The sequence below is a fragment of the Gymnoscopelus braueri genome (genome assembly GCF_963280865.1).
Source record: "Gymnoscopelus braueri genome assembly, chromosome: 13".
Taxonomy (NCBI): Eukaryota; Metazoa; Chordata; class Actinopteri; order Myctophiformes; family Myctophidae; genus Gymnoscopelus; species Gymnoscopelus braueri.
The window spans coordinates 36,721,024-36,742,324 of NC_137615.1; the positions used below are offsets into that span (position 1 = coordinate 36,721,024).

The following is a 21,301-nucleotide window of genomic DNA, read 5'->3' on the forward strand; positions in this document are numbered from 1 at the left end:
TGGTGGTGACTGATAGCGTATCTGCATGATATATGCAGGTATGTATTTTCATAAAAGCATTTAGTGCATCCCTTCCCTGTGCATGGGGGCAGTGCCATCCTGGAGGAGACGGTAGACCACTCCCATCACGATAGAAATGTTCATAGGACTAAGGTGTTTATGCAATATGCTTATTTGTAGTGGACCCAAACAATGCCAACCCCCCCCCCCCCCCCCCATAGAATATAGTGAAGAATGACTCATCTGACGTCAATATTTCTTTTTCTCTTACCATCTTGATCCAAAATGTATAGGATGTTAATGGCTTCTCATTATTTTCACTTGCATGTTTATGCTTTTTTTTCCAGATAGATTGGTAAAGACACAAGACCAAGGGCAAAGAGAGAAGACGGGTGTGAGATTCAAACCCAGGTCTGGTCCTGTACACTTCACAAGGGGCATGGTCTGTGCACTACTTACATGATATTGCCTTGTGGGCGGGTGGATGGTGGGCATCACAAACCTATCATGATCATATATGGAGACAACTTTCATGTAGATTTGAAGGTTGCATAGCACCCTGGAACATCTATATACTGTACACACACCCCTACAGTATAGGCTACACCTCGGTTTCTCAAAGTGGGTGCCGTGATGCAAGTCCAGGGGTGCCGCAAGATACTATATTTGGAATTTATCAATCTCTCTTCAGTTTAACCACCTAAACCCTCTATACTTATTAATTGCACTGTACTTTGTGCGTTCTTTTTCAATCACAAAATCTCACCAAAAATAGATTTACAATCTCACATGTTGTGAGCTTGCAGATTTTACCGTACAAGCATACTGAATATTTTTCTTAGCCTTTTGCGGTAGGGCAAGTGATATTTTAGGGTTAAAACAAAGTTTAAAGCACTATTCTGATGGCAATCATTGCTATAGTGTTTGTTCAGTAACAGAGGTTTCCATGTCTCTCACTCAGAAAATACATTCTCAGGTGGGTTGTCAAATTTCAGCCAATCAGGAGAGAGTACCCATTTATCAGCTTAATTTTATAGTGTTTATCCTGTAGTCTATGCAAGTTCTCGCTCCTGAGTGGATAAAATTGGTATCCCGACTCTGAAAATGCATTCGGTTTACTAAAGAGACTCCTCAGAATATAGAGCTATTTAACACAGGAAAATCACATGGACAAGTTTTTCATGCTGAATTTAGTGAACACCTGATTCTCATATGGATATTTATACAATGCAGATATTATATGCTTACATGTTTTATTGCCTATTATAACCAGTCATTTAATTCACAGCCAATTAAACAATTCAATGAGTTCTCAATATCAAATGCCTGCTTTATTTAACACCAAAAGAAAAGTGAAGCCCATAGTCATAAGCCTTTATTTACAGTCACATTGTAAAACAAAGCCCCCAAAAAGTTTGTACATAAATACATACAAAAGAATGAATCACATACAAAAGAATGAATCACATAAACAAGGGACAAACAGTAGTATTGCTTAACAATACAAAAGGGTTGAAAAGAGGTATTCAGAAATTGAAAGTGCTTTGATTGTCACTGATCTGGAATGCATAACCGTCAGTTGTTGTTTCTGGGACCACAGACTCAACTACCTCCTCCTGAAAAATAAACATTTACTTGTTCGTTAATGCAGAAAAATACTTGCAACATTCTTTAGCCAAAAGAGAACCAATATTATACAATTATTGTATACGGTATACAATTATTGCAGAACAGGCCAGATATACATACCTCTCCTGAGAAATATTTCTCGATCAGGTTGAGAGAAGCTTTGTAGACCAGCTCGTTCTCATGAGACTGCAGGGACTCAATCCTGTCGAGTCCACCACATTCTTCAATCATCAGGCAGAGCTTTTCTGATTCACCAATCTTCTCTCCAGCCTAATGGAATAAACAAGACGCGTTATTCCTGCAATTCCTCCAGGGTAGACAACATTTTAATAAGCAGTAAGCACTAAATGCAGCCATCTTCAAAGGGCACAGGTATATAAGGACACCAATGTCTAAATTCACAAGGAAGAGCTAAAAACGAATACACCAATCTTTCGGTCATGACACTCTGCGTACCAGGAAGATATTGGTGATGGCGTCCAAGATGACAAGGACGATTTTACAGTCCTTTGAGGAGAGCAGGTTGAGGAGAGGCTCCAGCACATTTTCCTGAACAAGGTGCACCACCTGTTCAACAGTGCCCCCACTGGTGAAGTTGGTAATGGCCCATACAGCCTCTTTCTGGGTCTTGTAGTCACCCTGCAAAAAGAGGGGTCCAAGATGAGCAAAACTGATCTACCATTAATAAATAAAACAGAGCCATTTTAAAGAGACAGGAACTACGAACAATAAAACTTGGGGTGTGCCTGCCAGGTATTATTTTGCATGTACCTCATTTAGGAGACATATGTAATAATGGGCAAATCAAGCGTGTGTGTAAACACACACACGAAAGGACTCTGGAAAATGTGTATCATGTGCATTTGACAGACAACACCACTTCAGGTTCACAATGAAATGCATCGTGATGTGCTGCGAGCTTGTAGACGCGCCATTTTTTTATGTTGTGAAAAATGTCACCTATAGTAGACATACCCAAAATAAGGACGCCAGGTTGAAAGCAATTAAAAATAAACACCAATGTACTTCCTTACCTTACTGAGTACTTCAACCAGGCGAGGGACTAGGCCTGCATTGATGACCTCCTGGATTTGGCCGTCCCTTCCTGCTGTGATGTTGGACAGGGTCCATGACGCCTCCTTCTGGACGTTGGCCTTGTGGTGGGACAAGAGCCGGGGGAACATGTGCAAGACCCCAGCATCCAACACCGACTGAGTCTGCTCATCTGTACCGGTCACAATATTGCCGATAGAACGCAGCGAGGGGGTCTGGAGCCAGAACAGGAGAGAGGTGACGGGGGTTATACAAGAACCTGGGTGTATGGGGTGAGCATGGCACCATCAGAGACATGCTTTTTAATCAAAGCATGTTTTCAAGGCCTACACAAATAGAAATTGAAGTTCTCGTACATACCACGACAGACAGCTCTCCAGAACCAAGCAGCTTTACCAGGCGTGGGATGAGACCAGTCTGGACAACCATCTCAATGCGGTCATTGGAGCCATCAGTCAGGTAGGACAAGGCCCAGCAGGTATCGGCCAGCACCTCCTTGTCGTCATGATGGAGGAGACGAACAATAGTGGGTAGGATCTGCTGTATGGCCGCTACAGGTGGGGAGGGGTTCTTGTTGCGGCAAAGGTTTGACAGCGTCCAGGTGACATTTCTCAGGTAGCCAGACTGGAAAGAAATCAAGACAATAATATTAAGTATAATATCTGCTGGGTGTGGTGGCAAGGATTGGGTTAGGGTGCCATCTAGTGGCAAGCCAAGGGGAATGAATTAATGCAATTTATGGGACTTTTTTTCTTTTGTGAGAGTTCAAAACTTCAATGCAATAGATTAAAGCAGTGATGCAAATTCTGTGCATTTATCAAATAGCTGAGAATGGCCGTGTATATACACACACACACACACACACACACGTGTACAGAGCTTACTTACAGTAAACACAGAAAGTTCAGGAACTGCCAGCAGATTAAGCAGAGGTTCCAGAGCTCCATGCTTGATGACATCGTCTCTGAGGGCTGATCCATCGCCTATGTAAAAAGGAGAGAAAATGAGAATATTGACAGTAACTCAACTGATATGGTAAAAAAAAAAAAAAGAAGAAAACAGTTGCAGTAATTACCAGCAATGTTTCCAAGGGCCCAGACAGCCTGCTCACTGATGTGAGGGTGGGGGGAGCTGACAAGGTTAATGAAAGCCGGAATGGCTCCTCCCTCCACGACAGCAGCTGTCTGCTCCGATGTCCCGGAGGCGATGTTGGTCAGAGCCCAGGCAGCTTCAAACTGGATGGGAGGAGAGTCTGCCAGACCCAGAAAAGCAACAAACTTGGGGATCAGACCAGCTTTGATGATGAAGTCAATGGGAGGATGCCGCTCACGTGACAGCAACTTCCTACATTCAGGAGGAAAATGAAAAGCATAGAATTGCAATGAGTCATCAGGGCAGGTTCTTTTCTTTAAAACAAAAAAAAACAAAAAATTGACTACACAGCATGCAACCTCCGTGTTTTGACATTACCTTGCTGCTTGAGTAGCCTGGACTTTTCCATCAAGGCTATTGCCATTTATTCCAGTGACAATCTCATCAACTGTCCACTGCCTGGTGAGCTGCAAATTGTCACAAAGATCAATGTGCTGTAACAGCCTACTCATTGAAACCATTTATCTGAGAATCCAGGAAAGGTTCCAGGTAAAAAAGAAAAATAGGTCTTCATAAGATCAATAGAATAGATACCTGACAATTTTGGCCTCTCTCTTGAAGAGGTGAAGTTGCCTCATCTGGGAGAGTTGACACATTTCTTCTTTTGAAAATCTGGTCGTCTTTCTTGGCTTTGCGAAGTTCAACGTTCACTTCAACTCTCCTCCGTCTCAGCTCCTGGATTTGACGTTTGATTTAATATTTTATTATTAGACAGTAATGCAAAATTGCAAATCAACACGAATACAGTCAAACACTTTCACCCAAATTCAATATCGTCACGTGAGTTCACAAAGTTACTTGAAACAAAACACTGCTATAGCAACGTCTTTTTAATCAAAACACGTCGAATAAATGGTAGCCAACGGTTGCAGGTTCAATTCGCTACTCACATTGGTATCCTTCCCCTTGTTCTTGAACTTATTCAGACGTTGAGCGTTCTCAGCCATTTCCAAAGCAGCGTGTTCAACGGTGAAAAGGTTTTATAATGTCGTCTCTAAACACAAGATAAAAGATATTTATGTCAACACTTGGTGTTCTCAGGTCAAGTAACGTTACCACGTTACATTGAATTCCACATGCCATGTGAAACTTCAAGTTATCGATATAGGTTAGTTTATCGTAGCCCAAATTGATTATTGGACCTGATTAAAGTCAATAACGTAATGTTCTGAGCTGAAATGGAGAACAATACATTTCTCTACAGTTAAAAGGAATAATCGACAAGAACTCACCAAGCTGAAGCTGTCCCTTGGAGAGAGTCTTTGGTTGTGAGGAAGGAAATGCTGTAGTGTACAGACCTTTAAATTTCTTCCACAACGCGTCCTGATTGGTCGGTTCAAAGGCTGCATCCGAAGCCGTCCATTCATTGGGCTTTTCAAAAAATCATAGGATGCACAGGAAGTGCCGTGTTGACAGGTTTTGAGAGAGAAATAAGCAACCAGGACTATGAAAACAAGTTCCAAAGAAGCGAGAACATATTACATTGGCCATTTGAAAATAGCCGATCTACAAGCTTGTGGAACGGAAATAGCTTGTAGAAAAGAATATTTAAAAAAACATTTTAACAACACAAATCTTGTATGGGGGTCCCTGCCATAACTAATTTTCAGATGGAGGTCCGCAGACAAATACAAATTAATTTGGGGGTCCTTGACTTGAAAATGTTTGAGAATCACTTGTTTAAACAACATTAGGAAACAAGCCCAAATAAGCAACTACACTTTAGAAACAAGCCCAAAAAGCCGCAACCCGCAACGACTAACATTTACAAGCAACTTTACAGGAAAAGAAGCCCAAAGTCGCTTATAATAAGCGGACTTGGCAACGCTGGACGCGCAGGAAGTGTCAGGCGAAGGCGAGGAATCATCGCGAGATCGGAACGCGTGGTATGGGGTGGATTGTTACAACAACTGATTCTGGGTCAGTGTTTTATTTGAACGACTGCTTGTGATTGGCCTTTGTGATAAATTAACTGGATTGTGGCAGGAGAGAGGGAGATTGGGGGGAAGGATACTGGACTGGATGTTCTTATTCAAAACATTTAGAACACTTGAGCATACTAGCTTGTTTAAGAAAATATATTTAAATAAATAAATAGTATAAATAAAACGTGTTATCCTAAAAATATTATATTACAATAACCATCTTCAATTCTCATCCACATTAAACAAACTGTACAATGAGTATTTTGTTTCAATGAATCATTGAAATTTGCTCCAAATTATGCAGTATTTTCGGGCAGACAAATCTATGGGGTTCAAGGCCCTGGAAATAATTACTATAAAGTAGTTTGTAAAACAGTCCCATAATCTGTACCGTTGATGAAGTTGTCCAACATTTAAGCAGCATTGAATTTACTGTACTATTACATTATAATTAGTTAATTAGCTCATTTAAATCTTTGGTGAGCATCATGGGTATTCAGTAAAGAGATTTAAAATGCTCATTCCAGGCATATAGAATTGCTTGTTACCAAAAGCGAAAGGGAAGGAAACCTAATAGAATTTTGCCATTACTGTCATGTCTAAATAGAGACATGATGATAGGGCTGCGTTCGCGCGTCTTACTTGTCAGTGGATATCATGAAGCTGAACAATTCTGCACAGAATATAAAATTAATACTTAAAGATATCAATTGGTGGTGGATGGGAGTGGGAGGAAATACTGTACAGGAAATGTGTATACACCAAAAGATTTGTGCAAATATACTCTTTTACTTTTGATGTGTACTGGTGAAACTTCTGCATTGCTCAATAAATATATTTATTAAAAAGTAAGAAAAAAAGATGTTTCCCTAAAGAAATTCTTCAAAGATTCATGTAGGTCAACTGATAGCTAATACACTCCATGTTCCAGATGGTGATTAAAGAGAAAGAAAGCAGACTTTCCCATTTATTATGTTTCATATACATCAATATTTCTTCAGCTGTAATACAAAAAAAGAAAAGAAAAAGTCAAAATTTGACAATTTTTTACAAACAGGGCAGGACACCTTCAAATACAGTTATTTAAATCCTTCCGTCACTACTGCAGAGCAAACCATTTGTAATAGCTTATTACTTTCAGTAGGCTATAGAAACTTGACCAAAACTGACTATTTCTGTCCAGACATTTAGTAAGACTTTGATAGTCTTTCATGCCTCAGATAAAAGAAATGAGATGAAAAATGGGGGGGCAGGGTAGTTCCACTGTGAAATCAGATTCCAGACAAAACCTCAATACACTGCTCAGTAAAACTCAGCAACGTATTTCGGTATTGAAATGAGCCTTCTCCGTTGGACATGATGGCCACAACAATGGCCTAAGTACTTCTCAACAGGCAAAGAAGTGAATGACATATAAAAGCAAAAAGTACATGGAAATGTGAAAGCTTTAGGAGTCTTTTCTCCGAGGTAAACTTTCCTCTGAAATGCCTTTATTATTCACACTCCCCATGACAGTCCAAGTGCCAATAAAACAGGCCCACGATGTCCCTGGTGCAGAGCTGGCCAGGGGACAGCACTGCTTAACAGTTTGCATGGAAGCAGCAGCGCTGGTCGGACTGTCAGCCTTCTTTTAGCAGTGTGTGTTGATGGAAGGAGAGGAGCAGTTCCAAAGCACAGGAGGAGGCAGAGTCCGCCACAGATTTACTGTTCATTAAACCCGCGTTCTTGGCGAGTGCATTTTTGTTTTGCGCAATGTGTGGTGCATTCTAAGAGGCTGAAGAAGACTGTAGCTTGTTGTTATGAGACCTACAGAATGTGGAGAGAGGGAACAGTTGAGAACCCATTTATTTATTGTATGTAGTATTCAGTCAAAAACTGTGAATCTCATAACAAATGAACAAAGTGGTAACACAAAAAATGGATGCGAAGGGGTCAGTGAGGATACTGCAGCCATGTTGGGGTAATGTACAGGGAATGCCATTGTTATTGAAGAGTATCCTTCACAAATGACGTTACTGCATATAATGTACCCAAGTAACGTTTTAAAGAGAGGAATAGGGTGGAGTTGAGGTCCATAGCAAATACATAATTTCTTCCACACACAATTTCTTTTTTGACTTAAAAGATCAACTGCCACAGTAATTGGTTGGTTATCTCCTAGTGACATCTATAGTATTAAAATTACCTCCATATTAACAGAACTGCCTAAAATAAAGGCTAGACAAAGGCCAAAGTGAAGTAAACACAAAACATTATTTGCTAAATATTCTATGATAAAATATAGTATTTGGTCAAGAAGATAGCCAGTCCAATGGAAAATTACATTAGAAAAATAAATAACAATTAAGAGCTAAAACTGCATCTTTCTCAAAAACAAAGCTTTCATCTTTTGGAATGGCTTATTCGATGCTTACTCGATTAACAAATTAGTTAATAATCAAAAGAGATGCAGCATATCCCTCGATTCCTTCGTACACGTATGTCAACATGGCTGCCATTCTGTGATCATCCCTGAAGTCACCAATAGCTAGAATCTTACCACTTCAAATTTCACAATTTGTTCCTTTGTTTCACATTTGCATGTGTGTGCATGTGTGTGTTTTGTTTAGTCTAGTCTTAAATATTCAGACATTTTATGCTGTTCATGAAAAACAGCAGGCCTCCATGATTTTCACTACTAGAGACCCCAGCATCCAGCTCAGACTCCAGCTACAACGGTCGACTTATGAATCTGACAATCTGGAAGAAAGAGAGAATGGGATGGCATAAATGAAAAGGCATGCAGCACAGGTGAACAGGCACAAATGCAAGGTGATACATGACACAAATGCAAGGGGGCACTTGTTGTCAAAGTTCTGCCGAAAGCTATGATAATGTGGAGTTCGGCAAACTTCAGCAAGGCTCAGCAACCCTCAAGCTACATGCACTTCTGAGAGATTGCATATAGTACCAGGCCTAATCTACTGCTACAGCACACTTTAAAACAAAATGCCTCAGGCATACACAGCTACTATAAACATGCGTCACAAACAATGTGAATGACAGATAGGAGGTTATAAATGTAAAATCTGAGATTCAGTGCAAGTCATATGAGGGTCATCACTTAAAACCAAGGTAGCTTCATTTTACCTTAACACCTAACAAGGAATGTTCCTATTGGGAGTCCTTGTTTGACTGGAGGTTACAGAACAAAAATGTGAATGTCATATACAAATGTGACAGCCCTAGGTACTGAACATTTCTACCTTTTAGAAATGGAGCCTAAATGGGAAGTTGCCTTGGATTTTGACCATTGACTGAATCAACAGAAGTAGGCCACAGCCATAACCTTCTAGCAGACAAAGATACAAGTATGAAAGAACAGAGTGGCGACTGGAGACACTGAGGGAGCATTTAACCTTACCTGCTCGCTTTGAAACCTTTAAGCTTCTGTACAAAAAAACCTTCGAGGACTTCAGCACACTGAAAGAAGGGCGAGTCGTTGGGGTTGTAATAGCGGCAGTTGTCGAAGATTTTGGTCACGTCTGCCACAAACTCTGTAAGCTTGTGATAATGGCGCGTTTGCAATCGACCATCCATGGTGGAAAAGTCTACAAGGGACATGAGGTTGAAATATTAGTAATCTTTCTTAAAAAAAATGATGTCCTAAGTGCGACTAAGACCAATTAATCAAGCAATGTGTAAAAAATATATATATATTTTTTTTAGATAATCAAAGTTCTGACACTTTGATACATTCAAATGATAACTTACACAGTAAAATCCTCAGTGTTAATTTATCCCTTTGTAACTGAGTGTGAACAAATTGAGGATTTGACTGCATATTGATGGACTCTTACCCATCGGTTCCTTGATCACACGATAATAATCAGGTGCATCATTGGGATCCACAGGCTCAAGGAAAGGCCAAGCCATTTTGTGAGTCTACCAAAAATCACAAATCAGAGATTGTTAGCCAGAAGAATTCAGAGAATGGACACCACCTGACAGGGAGTGAAAATTGACCTATTGTGCCAATGTGAGCATTGATACAACAGATACACAATAGCGGGGCAGATAGCAGGGCAGATGCCCAAAATAGCTGTACCTGTAATGAGCGCAGTATTCTTTTCAAGCCTTCGTAGTCTTTGTCAGTGAGTGGCGTGAGGACCGTCATGGCATCCTCAGTGGACTGACACTGTGGACACACATACAGGTCTATGTGGTTGGCTTCGCTCTGCAGGATGCCCACACAGCGCCCGTGGTACCAATTCTGACAGCGATCACAGCCAATATAGAACCTGGGGGGAAAGGTGCAGGGCAAAGCTTGCATAAACATAAGAAATGCATTATATTGGCAAAAGAAACTAAAGATAAAGCAATTTGTGTGTTTAACGCAGCAGGGGTATACATTTGGATACATCCAATACATTAAATGTGAAGGGGAGAAAACATTTGATAAAAATCCCTGGCATTTGCTGCTTGAATGACACTTAAACTTTTTACTGGGGGGGAATTCTACACAGCACTAGAATATCTGACTTGGAGATAATCGTAAACATTTCCCTTAGGCAAAAATGCAATCTTCCAAAAAATTCCATTTTCATAATAAACATAGTTGTACTTTGATGTACCGCCAATAATATGACAAACCCATGTGTAATCTATTCTTTGTACAAAACTGTAACAGCACCACGGCACAAACCAGAACCACAAGCTTTTTCCTACTTCATTTTAATGTCACAAAATGTATTTTTTTCTGTCACAGATTATACAGTGTGATTAGCCGTACTGGGATTCGTCGTATGGCGTCCGGCAGATGCAATACAGCTCCTCGTTGCTCACTCCCTCCTGGCCACGTTTGCAGTCGCTGCACACAAAATCCTCCAACTTCTTTGCCTCCTTCTCGGTGATGCCAACACATGCCCCATGGAACCAGTTGGAACACAAGTCGCAACCAATGTAGAACCTGAGAGAGAGAAAAGAACCGGTTTACAAAAAAAAAAAACGATTCATGAAAAACGTTCAGAACCCAAGGTATCGTGATCCGAAGATTTGCTGCTCCATTCACTTCTTGGTTAACTTATTACTTAAAAAGGCTGTGTACTTTCTTTTTTACTATGTATTTTTGGCCGAGACATGCCATTTTCAAAGGCGTATAAAATTGAACGGGGAGGTCGCAATGACATTTCTTTTTTTTTGCAGAAGCACAGTGAAACCCGCTGTGATTAGCAACCATCAGGGGATCGATCATACTGGAGATAAATATTCTGTGACTACTTGAAAAAGGTAAGAAAATCGAAAAATCGCTGGCAGTGGGCAAACGCAGCCAGAAATAAGTCTGGCAGTGAGAGAGTTAAAGGTCTTCACAGGTCCACCTGAACCGAAAACCTGAGATAATAGCAGAGATCCATACGGGTTCAGATCCATGATTTATCTTCTAATGGGTCTGGGTCGGGTCCCGGGCCACCCGGCTGGTCTGGTTATCATCATTATGTGTAATACCAGAGAGGATCCGTAAAGACCCGTGACCAGTGCTGGTCAGGAGAGAACACATGAATTGCTGAGTGAGTTGTATCAGAATGGAGGAAAGGTGCACAGTAAAGATGGACCTAACTGTTATATGCGCATTTGTTTTGAAAAGGAATGGGTCCTTTTAAAAACAAATGCCAATTAAATCAGTGACAAAAGGTTTCATTTGTAAATTCATTTACATTTGCAGAGCCATATGCAATAGTCTATTGATCACCACAGGCAAGGGAAACTGATTAATATACACAATGTAGGCTACAGCAAATATTTTTTTAATCATTCATTTAACATACAGTTTAAATTTCATTGTCACTTGTTTTATAGGAGAGGATCACTTATTGTAGGCTGCAATGTAGCGGTTAGATTCCATTATGGAGTAGTCCATCACTGTCATCTACTAGTAGAAATGTTATAACACCGTTTATTATGATTGGGTTTGTGAGGTCCATATAATACCCGACCTGTCTCAGATCCTGGGTCTCTCTGATCTCTCTCCTCTAAGATATGCACCATGCTGGTTCTGTAATACCTTGAAACTAATCAGATCCCTGAATGAAGTTCACGGGTCCATTAGGGTTTGGGTCCGTCATTTAAAAGAAATGTCAGAACCAATCGGATGTCGGAACAAGTCTCCCGGGTCCATTAGGGTTTTTGAACCTGTGAGGACCTCTAACCTGCATCTGGAGCTTTGTGGGTGACGCAAAACCCAATAAGCTGCCGACATCATTTCACCTTTTGTGTTTAACAAAAACAATGTTTAACAATGTGTAGGGAATGGGGATGTAGTCAAGTGTAATGTGATGGCTTGGTCTTACTTTGACTCATCGTACGCCGTCTTGCAGATGCAGTACAGCTTGGTGTCCTTCTTGTGATCCTTTGAGGTAGTGGACATCGCAGTCTTCTTCTTCTTGGGTTTGGAAGGGGAGGAATCCTCATCCTTTTCTCGGGTCTTATCCCTGTCCCTGTCTTTATCTTTGTCTTTGTCTTTGTCTTTGTCCTCTCTGTGTCTGTCTCGTTCCCTGTGTCTTTCTTTCTCTCGGTCCCGATCTCTGTCCCTGTCTCTGTGTTTGTCCCTGTCCCGGTCCTTGTCCCGATCGCGGTCCCGCTTCTTGTCTTTGTCCCGATGCTTGTCGCGGTGTCTTTCTTTGTCCGCTCGCTCGTCATCCCTCTTTCGCTTGTGGGAGGAGGAGGAAGATGAGGGGGAAGTGGGCGAGGTCACCGTGTGGGTGGAGTGAGAGGAATGGGTGGAGTGAGAGGAATGGGTAGAGTGGGAGGGGTGAGATGCCACCTTGGCGGCGGAGGCCGTGGCAGCAGCTGCTTGGGCGATAGCTGCCCGGGCCTTTTCCTTTTCCTTCTGCAGTCTGGCGATGTCCCTCTTCAGCTCCTCCTGAGACGCAAAGTGTCAGGTGAAAGAACACTTTTAATAAAGATGGATATATTTAGACTAGGGCTTTATTTATGATTGGTTTGGGAATCATACACGATGTATTAAAAGGAGTAGTTCACCCAAAAAAATTACTTATTTTTATCATTTACACACCCCATGAAGCCTTGAACTCATGGAGATTCTTTCGTTTTGTCGCATTCCTAAGCCAATAATTTGATGACCGGCGGAGTCGACTCAATTGAGTCTCCTACTGAGTTTCCTACTGACCGATGACCCGGTCATCAAATTATTGGCATAGGAATGTGACAAAAACAAAATAAAAAAATTCAAGGCTCTTTTGAGGTAGTGGACATTTCCGTCTTCTTCTTCTTGTATTGTGTTTGGAAGAGGAGGAATCCCCATCCTTTTCTTGTGTATTTGTCCTCTCTGTGTCTGTCTTGTTCCCTGTGTCTTTCTTTCACTCTGTCCCAATCTCTGTGTGTGTATATTGGCTTAGGAATGCGAATTACACATTGGGTGTGTAATTGATAGAAAATAAGTACATTTTGGATGAACTACTCCTTTAATTTAACCATGCTGTTTTAGTTTTTGGCATTGTAACATCCAACACACTGGTAAACAATATTCTTCACCGACCTGCACTTGTAGCTGCAGCTCCTTGTCCAGTAGCGCTCTCTTCTTCAGAATCTCTGCCTTGAGCTGTTCCTTGTGCTTGTAGAGCAGTGCCGTCAGCTTGGTGGCGTTCTGCTTGGAGCGCTTCTGCTCCACCACCTCCTCCTTCTTCCGCTTCTTGGCCGCCTGCTTCTCCACCAGCTTCTCATCCTTCTCCATTTTGTCTAGGATGAACTTCAACACCTGGTTGCACACGATGATCCTGGTTTCAGAGAAGACAGGACAGGGATCAGGCAATGGCATAGAATTAGTGCTTTGTTTAACCTGTGAAGTTAAAATATACTAACTAAGATATAACTTGCAGGAGTTTCAGACCTCTGGTTCTCCTCTCGCTCCGCTGCAGCCTGACTCTTTCTCTGTTTCGTCTGTTCTGATGTGGTGTTCAGCCTCCCTGACACCTGATAACAAAATAAATAAATAGGCTTTTAGTTTATGTAAAAGGTATTTCATTGCTGTTCCACGACACAGGTAAGGATCATATTACTGATGCTTTTCAAGCCCCACCTGTTTTTGGACGCCGTCACCAGGACTGATGCTATGCTCTTTCTGCTCCCTCTTAAATTCCTGTTTCCTCTTCTTCTGTGGCTGGTGCATTTGTTGCTGTTGCTGCTGCTGCTGCTGCTGTTGCTGTTGTTGCTGCTGCTGTTGTTGCTGCTGCTGTTGCTGCTGCTGTTGTTGCTGCTGCTGTTGCTGCTGTTGTTGTTGCTGCTGCTGCTGTTGCTGCTGCTGCATCCTCTGTAGCTGCTCCTGGACACTGGCTGGTGCCTGGATCGTCACCATGTTCTGGATTTGATGCGTCTGCACCTGCCCACCTGGCTGCTGGATCTGAATGGGCAACTGCAGCCTTATCTGCTGGGGAACAGCACCACCCTGCTGCTGTGCCTGGGCCTGGATCTGAGCTTGAATTTGGGCCGCAACGTGCGGTGGGAGGGCCGAGAGGAACTGGACAGGCTGCTGGAGACCCGGAACCGTGATCAGCTGATGCCTGATCGGGGACTGGACCTGAAGCTGAGGCTGGGCTTGAAGCGGCGCCTGGACCTGAAGCTGGGGCTGAGCCTGGAGTTGGGTTTTTGTCTGGAGTTGGGGCTGTGCCTGGAGCTGGGTTTGGTTAGATGGCTGGAACTGGACTTGCAGTTTGGCTTGTAACTGGGGTTGGGCTTGGACCTGAATCTGCTGATGTTGACCCATCTGAGGACGGACCTGGGCCTGCTGTTGGAAGTGAACTTGAACCTGGGTCGGCGTTTGGAGCTGAGTTTGAACCTGGGGCTGTTGCTGTGGTTGAATTTGGGACTGTTGCTGAAACTGACCTTGCACCTGGGGATGGAGCTGGGGATGGAGCTGGGCTTGGACCTGTGACTGGGGTTGGAGCTGAGTTTGGGCCTGAGACTGAACCTGAGGCTGTGCTTGAACCTGGGCTGGCGATTGGACCTGGGCCTGCTGTTGAGCCTGAGTTTGGATTTGAGACTGTGGCTGAAACTGGACTTGCACATGGGGATGGTACTGAGGCTGAACTCTGGACTGGAGTTGGGCCTGGAGTTGGGCCTGGACCTGGGGCACGGTTTGAGTTTGGGACTGAAACTGAGCCTGAGTTTGAAGTTGAGCCAGGCCCTGAGCTTGGACTTGGGTAGGTTGCTGAGCCTGAGGCTGAATTTGTGCCCGTGGTTGAAATTGCACTCTAACTTGGGGGTGACCTTGGGCTTGCACTTGGGCCTGGATATGGGCTTGGGGCTGGACATGTGACAATTGCTGGGCCTGTATATGGGACGGGACCTGAATCGGTGCCCGGATATGGGCTTGAGGCAGGGGTTGAAGTTGAGTCTGAGCCTGATACTGGGTGTGGAGCTGAGGCTGGGTGGGTCTCACTGCAGTTTGAGTAACAACAGAAGAAACAGGTAGAGCCTTCATATGAACCTGCATGGGTGAGGCTGACATTTGGGATACCTGCGGCAAGGATACGCTTGCAGAGTGCTGGGTAAGTGCCTGGGAGAGAAGTGGTGCTTGCGTTGTTGGAACAAGCGGTGTGGAAACTGGTGTGGAGGCAAAGGCGGGGGCAAGAGCAGATACAGGGGTGAGAGCAGAGGTAGCGGAGGATGCAGGGGCAGGGATATACAGCGGGGCCAGGGCAGGTGGTTGGAAGGGAGCTGCAGCCTGTTGAGCTAGCTGGACTGGAGCCTGGGACTGAGATGACGCAGGAGTCCAAACCTGAGGCTCAGCTGCTCTCCGCTCCATCAGAGCTACAGGAGGACAGAAAAGGAAGAACAAATGAAGCTCTAATACAGTGAAATGCATGGTCCTAAATAGTTACAGAAAAACTAATGGATCAAATCTGTGTATAGATTCATAAAATAACGTTGTCCACTGGTTCAGTAATATCAAATCTTTATATTGCTGCTTCATGTGTTTCATCTCTTACCTGGCACTGAAGTTGTTGTGGAAGTGGCTGTTACCGCTGTAACAGAAGCAGTGGCCATTGTTGTTGCATGGACAGCGAAGGGAGGTGCAGGGGGTATTTGGGTTCGGGCTTTGGTTGGAGATGGGACAGCGATTTGGGTTGGGGACATGGTGACAGCAGGCGCAGTGATTGGAGAGTGCACTGGGGAGGGGAGAGGGGCCAGGACAGGTACAGTGACAGGGACAGGGACAGAGACAGGCATTTGGATGGAGGGTGCAGCAGCTAATGTGGAAACAACTTGGGAAGGTACTATAAATGCTGCTGGAGATGAAACAGATGCAGAAGTTTGAACTTGCATTTGTGCCGGGGCTGAGGCCGGGGCACGAGCAGGCGCAAAGACATGCATTTGGGCCAGGGCTGGGGCATGCACCGATGCCATAGTTTGGGTTTGTGCAGGGGCTGAAGCTGGGGTTTGGGCAGAGATTGGTGTTGGGGTAACAAAGGGAGAAACAACTTGGTTTTGTACAGGGACTGAAGGTAAAGTTTGGGCAGAGATTTGTGTTGGGGCCATAAACGGAGCAACAACTTGGTTTCTTGCAGGAGCTGAAGCCAAAGTTTGGGCAGACATTTGCGGTGGGGCCATAGCTGGAGAAAAAACGTGGTTATGTGCAGGGACTGAAGCTGTGGTTTGGGCAGAAAAAAGTGTTGGGACCATAGCTGGAGAAATAACTTGGTTGTGTGCAGGAGCAAAAGTTGGGGTTTGGCCAGAAATTTGTGTTGGGGCCAGAAATGGAGCAACAACTTGGTTTTGTGCCCCGGCTGCGGCTGGGGCAAACACTTGTGTTTGGGGCATTTGTACTGGAGAGGGCACAGGGGCTGCAATTTGAGGTTGTGAATGTGCTATGGCTGGGATAGGGGAAGACAATTGCATTTGGGTGGGCTGCCTGGCTGCAACTTGGGTCTGGGATGGGGATGTTGTTGAGACTTGGCTAGCTGCAGCTGATGTAGGTATTGCTGTGGTAGTGGTGGATGCTGCCAATGAGGCTGTGGAGGTAGGGGGCATGGCGGTGAAGAGGAAACGCTGGACCAGGCCATTGGGCATGGCTGCCTGCATCAGTTGCTGACCAGGGCCAGGGATGACCGTTACCCCCTGGGGGAGAAGCTGCAGCTGGCCCTGGGTCTGGCCCTGACCCTGGATTACCACCGTCAGACCTGGGTTCCCCTGGAAGAATAGAGACCAAAGGTTTTACAGGGAAAATAGACATGTACGCATAGAGACAATAGGGCGGACTGTATAAGGACCTTCTTCTTTCATAGTCAAGCATACTCAAGTAAGTAGTCTTTAGCGTGTAAACAGACCAACGTAAACAGACCAACGTGTTCAAGAGGCATAGCACTGAAATGTTCATCTGTTTGTATATGCAACATTGCTGCGGGTTAGGCCTATATGTGAAGTTACCCAGAGACTCTGATCGTACCGGACTTCTTAAGTATAGCAACCCCATTTTACATTTTGCATAGGTGCTAGAAGAAAAAAAAAGTCTGCTCCACAGACGTTTGCTTAGGGTCAGCCAGCTATATGTCCATGCAGACCCGGCAGACATCTATCATTACATTACATTACATTACAGTCATTTAGCAGACGCTTTTATCCAAAGCGACTTACAATAAGTGCATTCAACATAGGTAGGGAACAAAACTACTAATCACCAGAAGTCTTAAGTGCATTTCCTGCAAAAACAAGCAACCAAGAGTATACCTAGCGCTAAGGTAAAAGTGCAATATATCAGCTACCTACTTTCTTAAACAGATGAGACAAAATAGCAAAATCAAATGAGCACGAGCTAAAACAAATAAGTGTATCGACTAAACAAGATCCAATAAAACAATACAAAAATAAAACAAGAGTTCGTACAACTAGTTAACAACAAGTAGGCCAGGCAAAGAGGATGGGTAGTGTTTCCTTTTCAGAGTAATATTTTTTTGTGACAATGAATTAGGCGGTCATTACTAAAGGACTGAAGTCACCCTACTCTCATCTCTCCTTTGCACAAGCAATTGGGTTCTAAACACATGTCTTAGTTAAATAAACCCTGTGGTTTATCCTATCATAACCACTGGCGGACGGCTGCGATAGAATGATCTGGATATATAAATGACTACCCACCCCCTACAACCATGTGCATATAAAATAGAGAATAAAAGATGAATTCGAACAAAAGGCATGCAATCCACACCTGTGCCCCCTGTGTTAGCTGAGTGAGCTGGGCCAAGGTGAGCTTGACCTGACCCTGCTGTGGCCGATTAGCCTGGGACGTTGGGGGAGGGACGGTGGGAGACTGCCCAGGTGCTGGTGTGGCAGCGGGGGTCTGCCCAGGTGCTGGCGTGGTGGCGGGGGACTGCCCAGGTGCCGGCGTGGCAGCACGCGGGGAGGCTGCAGCACCAACTACTCTCTGACCTAGAGTAGTCTGAGCAGGACTAGAGCCAGACACGGGCTGGCCACGGCCCATTTGAGTCACAGCCTGCTGAGGCTGGCCTGAAGGCAGACAGGAAAACAACATTGAGACATGTAGAACTTAATAAACAAATGCAGGCAGAATACTCCTATACAAATGTAATCTGGTGTGTTCGCACCGGATGTGAAATACGAATTGCAGGCAACGTGAACAAGGCTGTGCTAAGATTTACTAACACGAGAGGGTGGCGGTAATGCACCTAAAATCTCCTTGCCAAACGCCATTAAATAAGAAATTATATCTGTGCCAGCAAAGTGTTTTCCACAAGAAAACTTATAGTAAACATATGTTATGGAAGAGATGATTTATCACCACATGCATTCACATTCACTACTTCAAACGATCATTTAACCAGAAATTACAACTTTCCACAATATGTTCATACACAGCAACAGAAATAACACTGCAGTGACTAGAACGTTATCTATTGGTAGACACAATACCTTGTTGAGCCAACACTTGACCTCTGACCAAAGTTGTGCCCATTGTGGCACCCTGGGTAGGTGAGCGGATCGTAGTCATGCCCGGCCGCACCTGGCCTCCTGTTGTGATAGCCTGAGCCAAAGAATTACAATAGGATAATGCAGAGGTTCTCAAACATTTTTGACTTCAGTTCAGATCAGTCGATAAGTCCATAATCTCAACATCCCCATTTCGATTGTGGCTGGAGAATTCTGTTGCATGCCCCATCCCACCCTGTGCTCTCAGAACGCATTATCCTGTCAGCTACCAGCATGTTCCACTGGGAAATTATGTATAGTTGTATTTGTACCTGTTGCTGGGTGATGGAGGATGCGGTTGTAGCGCGGAGGTTGATGTTGCCAGTTGTGGGGTGTAACGTGCTGTAGGTGCGAAGGTTAGCTGGAGGGCCGGAGGGGAAAATTCCCAAGACTTTCTGCTGAACGCCTATGGAGGAGAGCGAGGGAATGTTGATGATGGCTACAAGCAGTTAGATTTGGAGTACATTCAGTGCTAGAGGAATATATACCATAGCAGTAAGGCATTACTACTCATTCACTCATATAGTCTTGCAGATTTGAATTAGGCATTGAATACAAAAGAGTAGTTTTATTTTTCTTTTCTTTTTTATACCTACACTCATCATTTTTGCACTCAGTGTCCATGGTAACATTATTTAAAATAAACCGTAGAATTATAATGTTAAAATAACTATGATCCAATTTGTGGTCATAATAGTGTTCTTTTAACTAATCTTTCACAAAGTGGAAAAAATGAAGTGGCAAATTAAGTGACCATCACCCATCAGCAACGCGCACTATATGAACTAATCACATCACGTAATAGATCAAATCAGGAGTTTGTATCCCGCATGTCCTCCCTGTCCTGTCCTTCAAGACTACCGGGCAAGCCTCATGAGCAAAAAAAATAATCTACGGCAGTGGTCTGCGACACTCTTAGACTCCCTACCTCCTTGCGTGGTGGGCATGTTGAGTGTGACTATCTTGCTGTTAGCTGGCAGTGGTAACTTGGCGGTGATGACCTGCCCAGCCACTGTCACCGGGCCGCTGGCCATCTGGAAGGTTTGCCCTGACGTGGTGGTGATGCCGATAGCCACGGTGGCCACCGGGCCAGTGGATGCTGCAAGACACACCATGCCACCCGCGGTCACGCAATAAGACCCAAAGGGGGCCACTACAAAAGTCTGTGCACTACAGCCGTGGTGTCTACTGAGCGGTTCGGAAGTAATTTGGGAGTGGTAATTTTAGCCTGAATTTAGCCTGAATATATACAAGCTCCTGTATGCTCTTATTCTAGCAATAGAGGAATCTAAAAAAATACCTGGAATTTTACAGGCAAGCCAGTGGACACCACAGACTACAAAAGCACTTTGTTAATCTGGTGAATACAGGCAAAAAATCTAAAAATAAAAGTGAAACGATACGACAAGTCATGAACTCATGATGGTGATGGACCTTTTAAATTCAAACAGTGTCTTAGGGGAAACATTTAAAATAAAAAGTAATGTTTCAGAACGCAACAATTAAAAAAGAACGCATGTGTCTGCCAACATAAGTCCTTAGCCATCGAGCATAAAGGATGAGACAGAGAGGCATATAACTCTGAAGTAAGAGCACACCATACATGATCTCCATATGAACTTTAAACCCCCCCTCGTTCTCATTTGCATACCTGAGTCATTGCCTTGCTTGTTGACCCAGGAGGCAAAAGACTGCTGGAAGTTCTTGTCCTGCTGGAAGGACACTGGCGAAGCCAGTTTGGTGGCCAGGACCATCTTGGTTCCAGGGGCAACCTGGCCCATCTTCTGGCCTGTGGAGGCTGGCTTGGTGGGGGTGCTGGTAGGAGTGGTGGTGGGGGTAGTTGTAGTTGAGGAGACGGCAGTGGTGGTAACACCCGTCTTCTGCTGCTCAAGCCGTTTCTTGAAAGCAAAAAAAATACATTTTAAAACGTGCATATCAATTGGCGAAATTAAAGGACCATACAGTGGTCTGGCATATTTAGCCCATTGACTATGACTCATGGTATACTTGACCTTACTGCAAATCATTTTCTAAAGCATACCATAGATATTTAATTTTCAGAGGAAGCTGATGAATTCATTTCATTATAGGACAGTACAGTATGCAAATAAACTTACAGAGACTTGAAACTTGCTTGGGATAGGTACTAAATATAACTGCACCGTTATATTATTTTATCCATGGCCTTTACCGCAGTGTAGTTTCATGTCCAGAAAATTCACACCCAACAGTCATAACTGTTTACAGTTACCTGCTCTGTGCATTCCAAGCCAATGTAGCCAAAGAATAGCATAATTCCAAAACTCCCAAAATTTGCTCAGGGTTTCCTCCAGAACTCGGTCCTATGCCCACATTTAACATGCGCAATGGATGCCTAACCCTGACTCTCCCCTCTCTCGATACTCACTACTAAATGTTGGTGTCTCCATTCATAAAAGTAGGTGAAGGGATTGCGTTATGTGGGGTAGAGGAGGTGTGTTTGTGACTTGATGTGTGTGTGTGTGTGTGTGTGTGTGTGTGTGTGTGTGTGTGTGTGTGTGTGTGTGTGTGTGTGTGTGTGTGTG

The 21,301-nt window shown here is 43.8% G+C and overlaps 2 protein-coding genes across 7 annotated transcripts in view; both read right to left on the minus strand.

Moving 5' to 3' along the window:
• Positions 1 to 1,305: 1,305 nt before the first annotated feature.
• On the minus strand, positions 1,306 to 5,099 carry kpna2 (karyopherin alpha 2 (RAG cohort 1, importin alpha 1)). The gene is made up of 11 exons (XM_080446645.1): positions 5,067 to 5,099; positions 4,725 to 4,828; positions 4,369 to 4,509; positions 4,153 to 4,241; positions 3,758 to 4,026; positions 3,571 to 3,665; positions 3,043 to 3,306; positions 2,664 to 2,897; positions 2,086 to 2,268; positions 1,750 to 1,899; positions 1,306 to 1,616 (listed from the first exon to the last, which is right to left on the minus strand). The coding sequence occupies exons 2-11, from the start codon at positions 4,779 to 4,781 to the stop codon at positions 1,527 to 1,529; spliced, it is 1,572 nt and encodes a 523-aa protein (XP_080302771.1). The 5' UTR covers positions 4,782 to 4,828; positions 5,067 to 5,099; the 3' UTR covers positions 1,306 to 1,526.
• A 1,614-nt stretch (positions 5,100 to 6,713) lies between these two features.
• bptf (bromodomain PHD finger transcription factor) overlaps positions 6,714 to 21,301 on the minus strand; it is a 37,101-nt gene continuing 22,513 nt past the window's right edge. For 5 of the 6 annotated variants that reach the window (XM_080447504.1, XM_080447503.1, XM_080447502.1 and 2 more), the window contains 14 exons: positions 20,389 to 20,635; positions 19,010 to 19,143; positions 18,681 to 18,792; positions 17,959 to 18,257; positions 15,743 to 16,943; positions 13,834 to 15,563; positions 13,645 to 13,727; positions 13,294 to 13,531; positions 12,086 to 12,657; positions 10,531 to 10,707; positions 9,847 to 10,039; positions 9,599 to 9,683; positions 9,163 to 9,349; positions 6,714 to 8,498 (listed from right to left, as the gene is read on the minus strand). In XM_080447504.1, coding sequence (XP_080303630.1) covers positions 8,483 to 8,498; positions 9,163 to 9,349; positions 9,599 to 9,683; positions 9,847 to 10,039; positions 10,531 to 10,707; positions 12,086 to 12,657; positions 13,294 to 13,531; positions 13,645 to 13,727; positions 13,834 to 15,563; positions 15,743 to 16,943; positions 17,959 to 18,257; positions 18,681 to 18,792; positions 19,010 to 19,143; positions 20,389 to 20,635 — 5,274 coding nt within the window. In that variant the 3' untranslated portion in view covers positions 6,714 to 8,482. The remainder of the gene's footprint in view (positions 8,499 to 9,162; positions 9,350 to 9,598; positions 9,684 to 9,846; positions 10,040 to 10,530; positions 10,708 to 12,085; positions 12,658 to 13,293; positions 13,532 to 13,644; positions 13,728 to 13,833; positions 15,564 to 15,742; positions 16,944 to 17,958; positions 18,258 to 18,680; positions 18,793 to 19,009; positions 19,144 to 20,388; positions 20,636 to 21,301) is intronic. The other variant, XR_013934345.1, reaches the window with a different exon arrangement.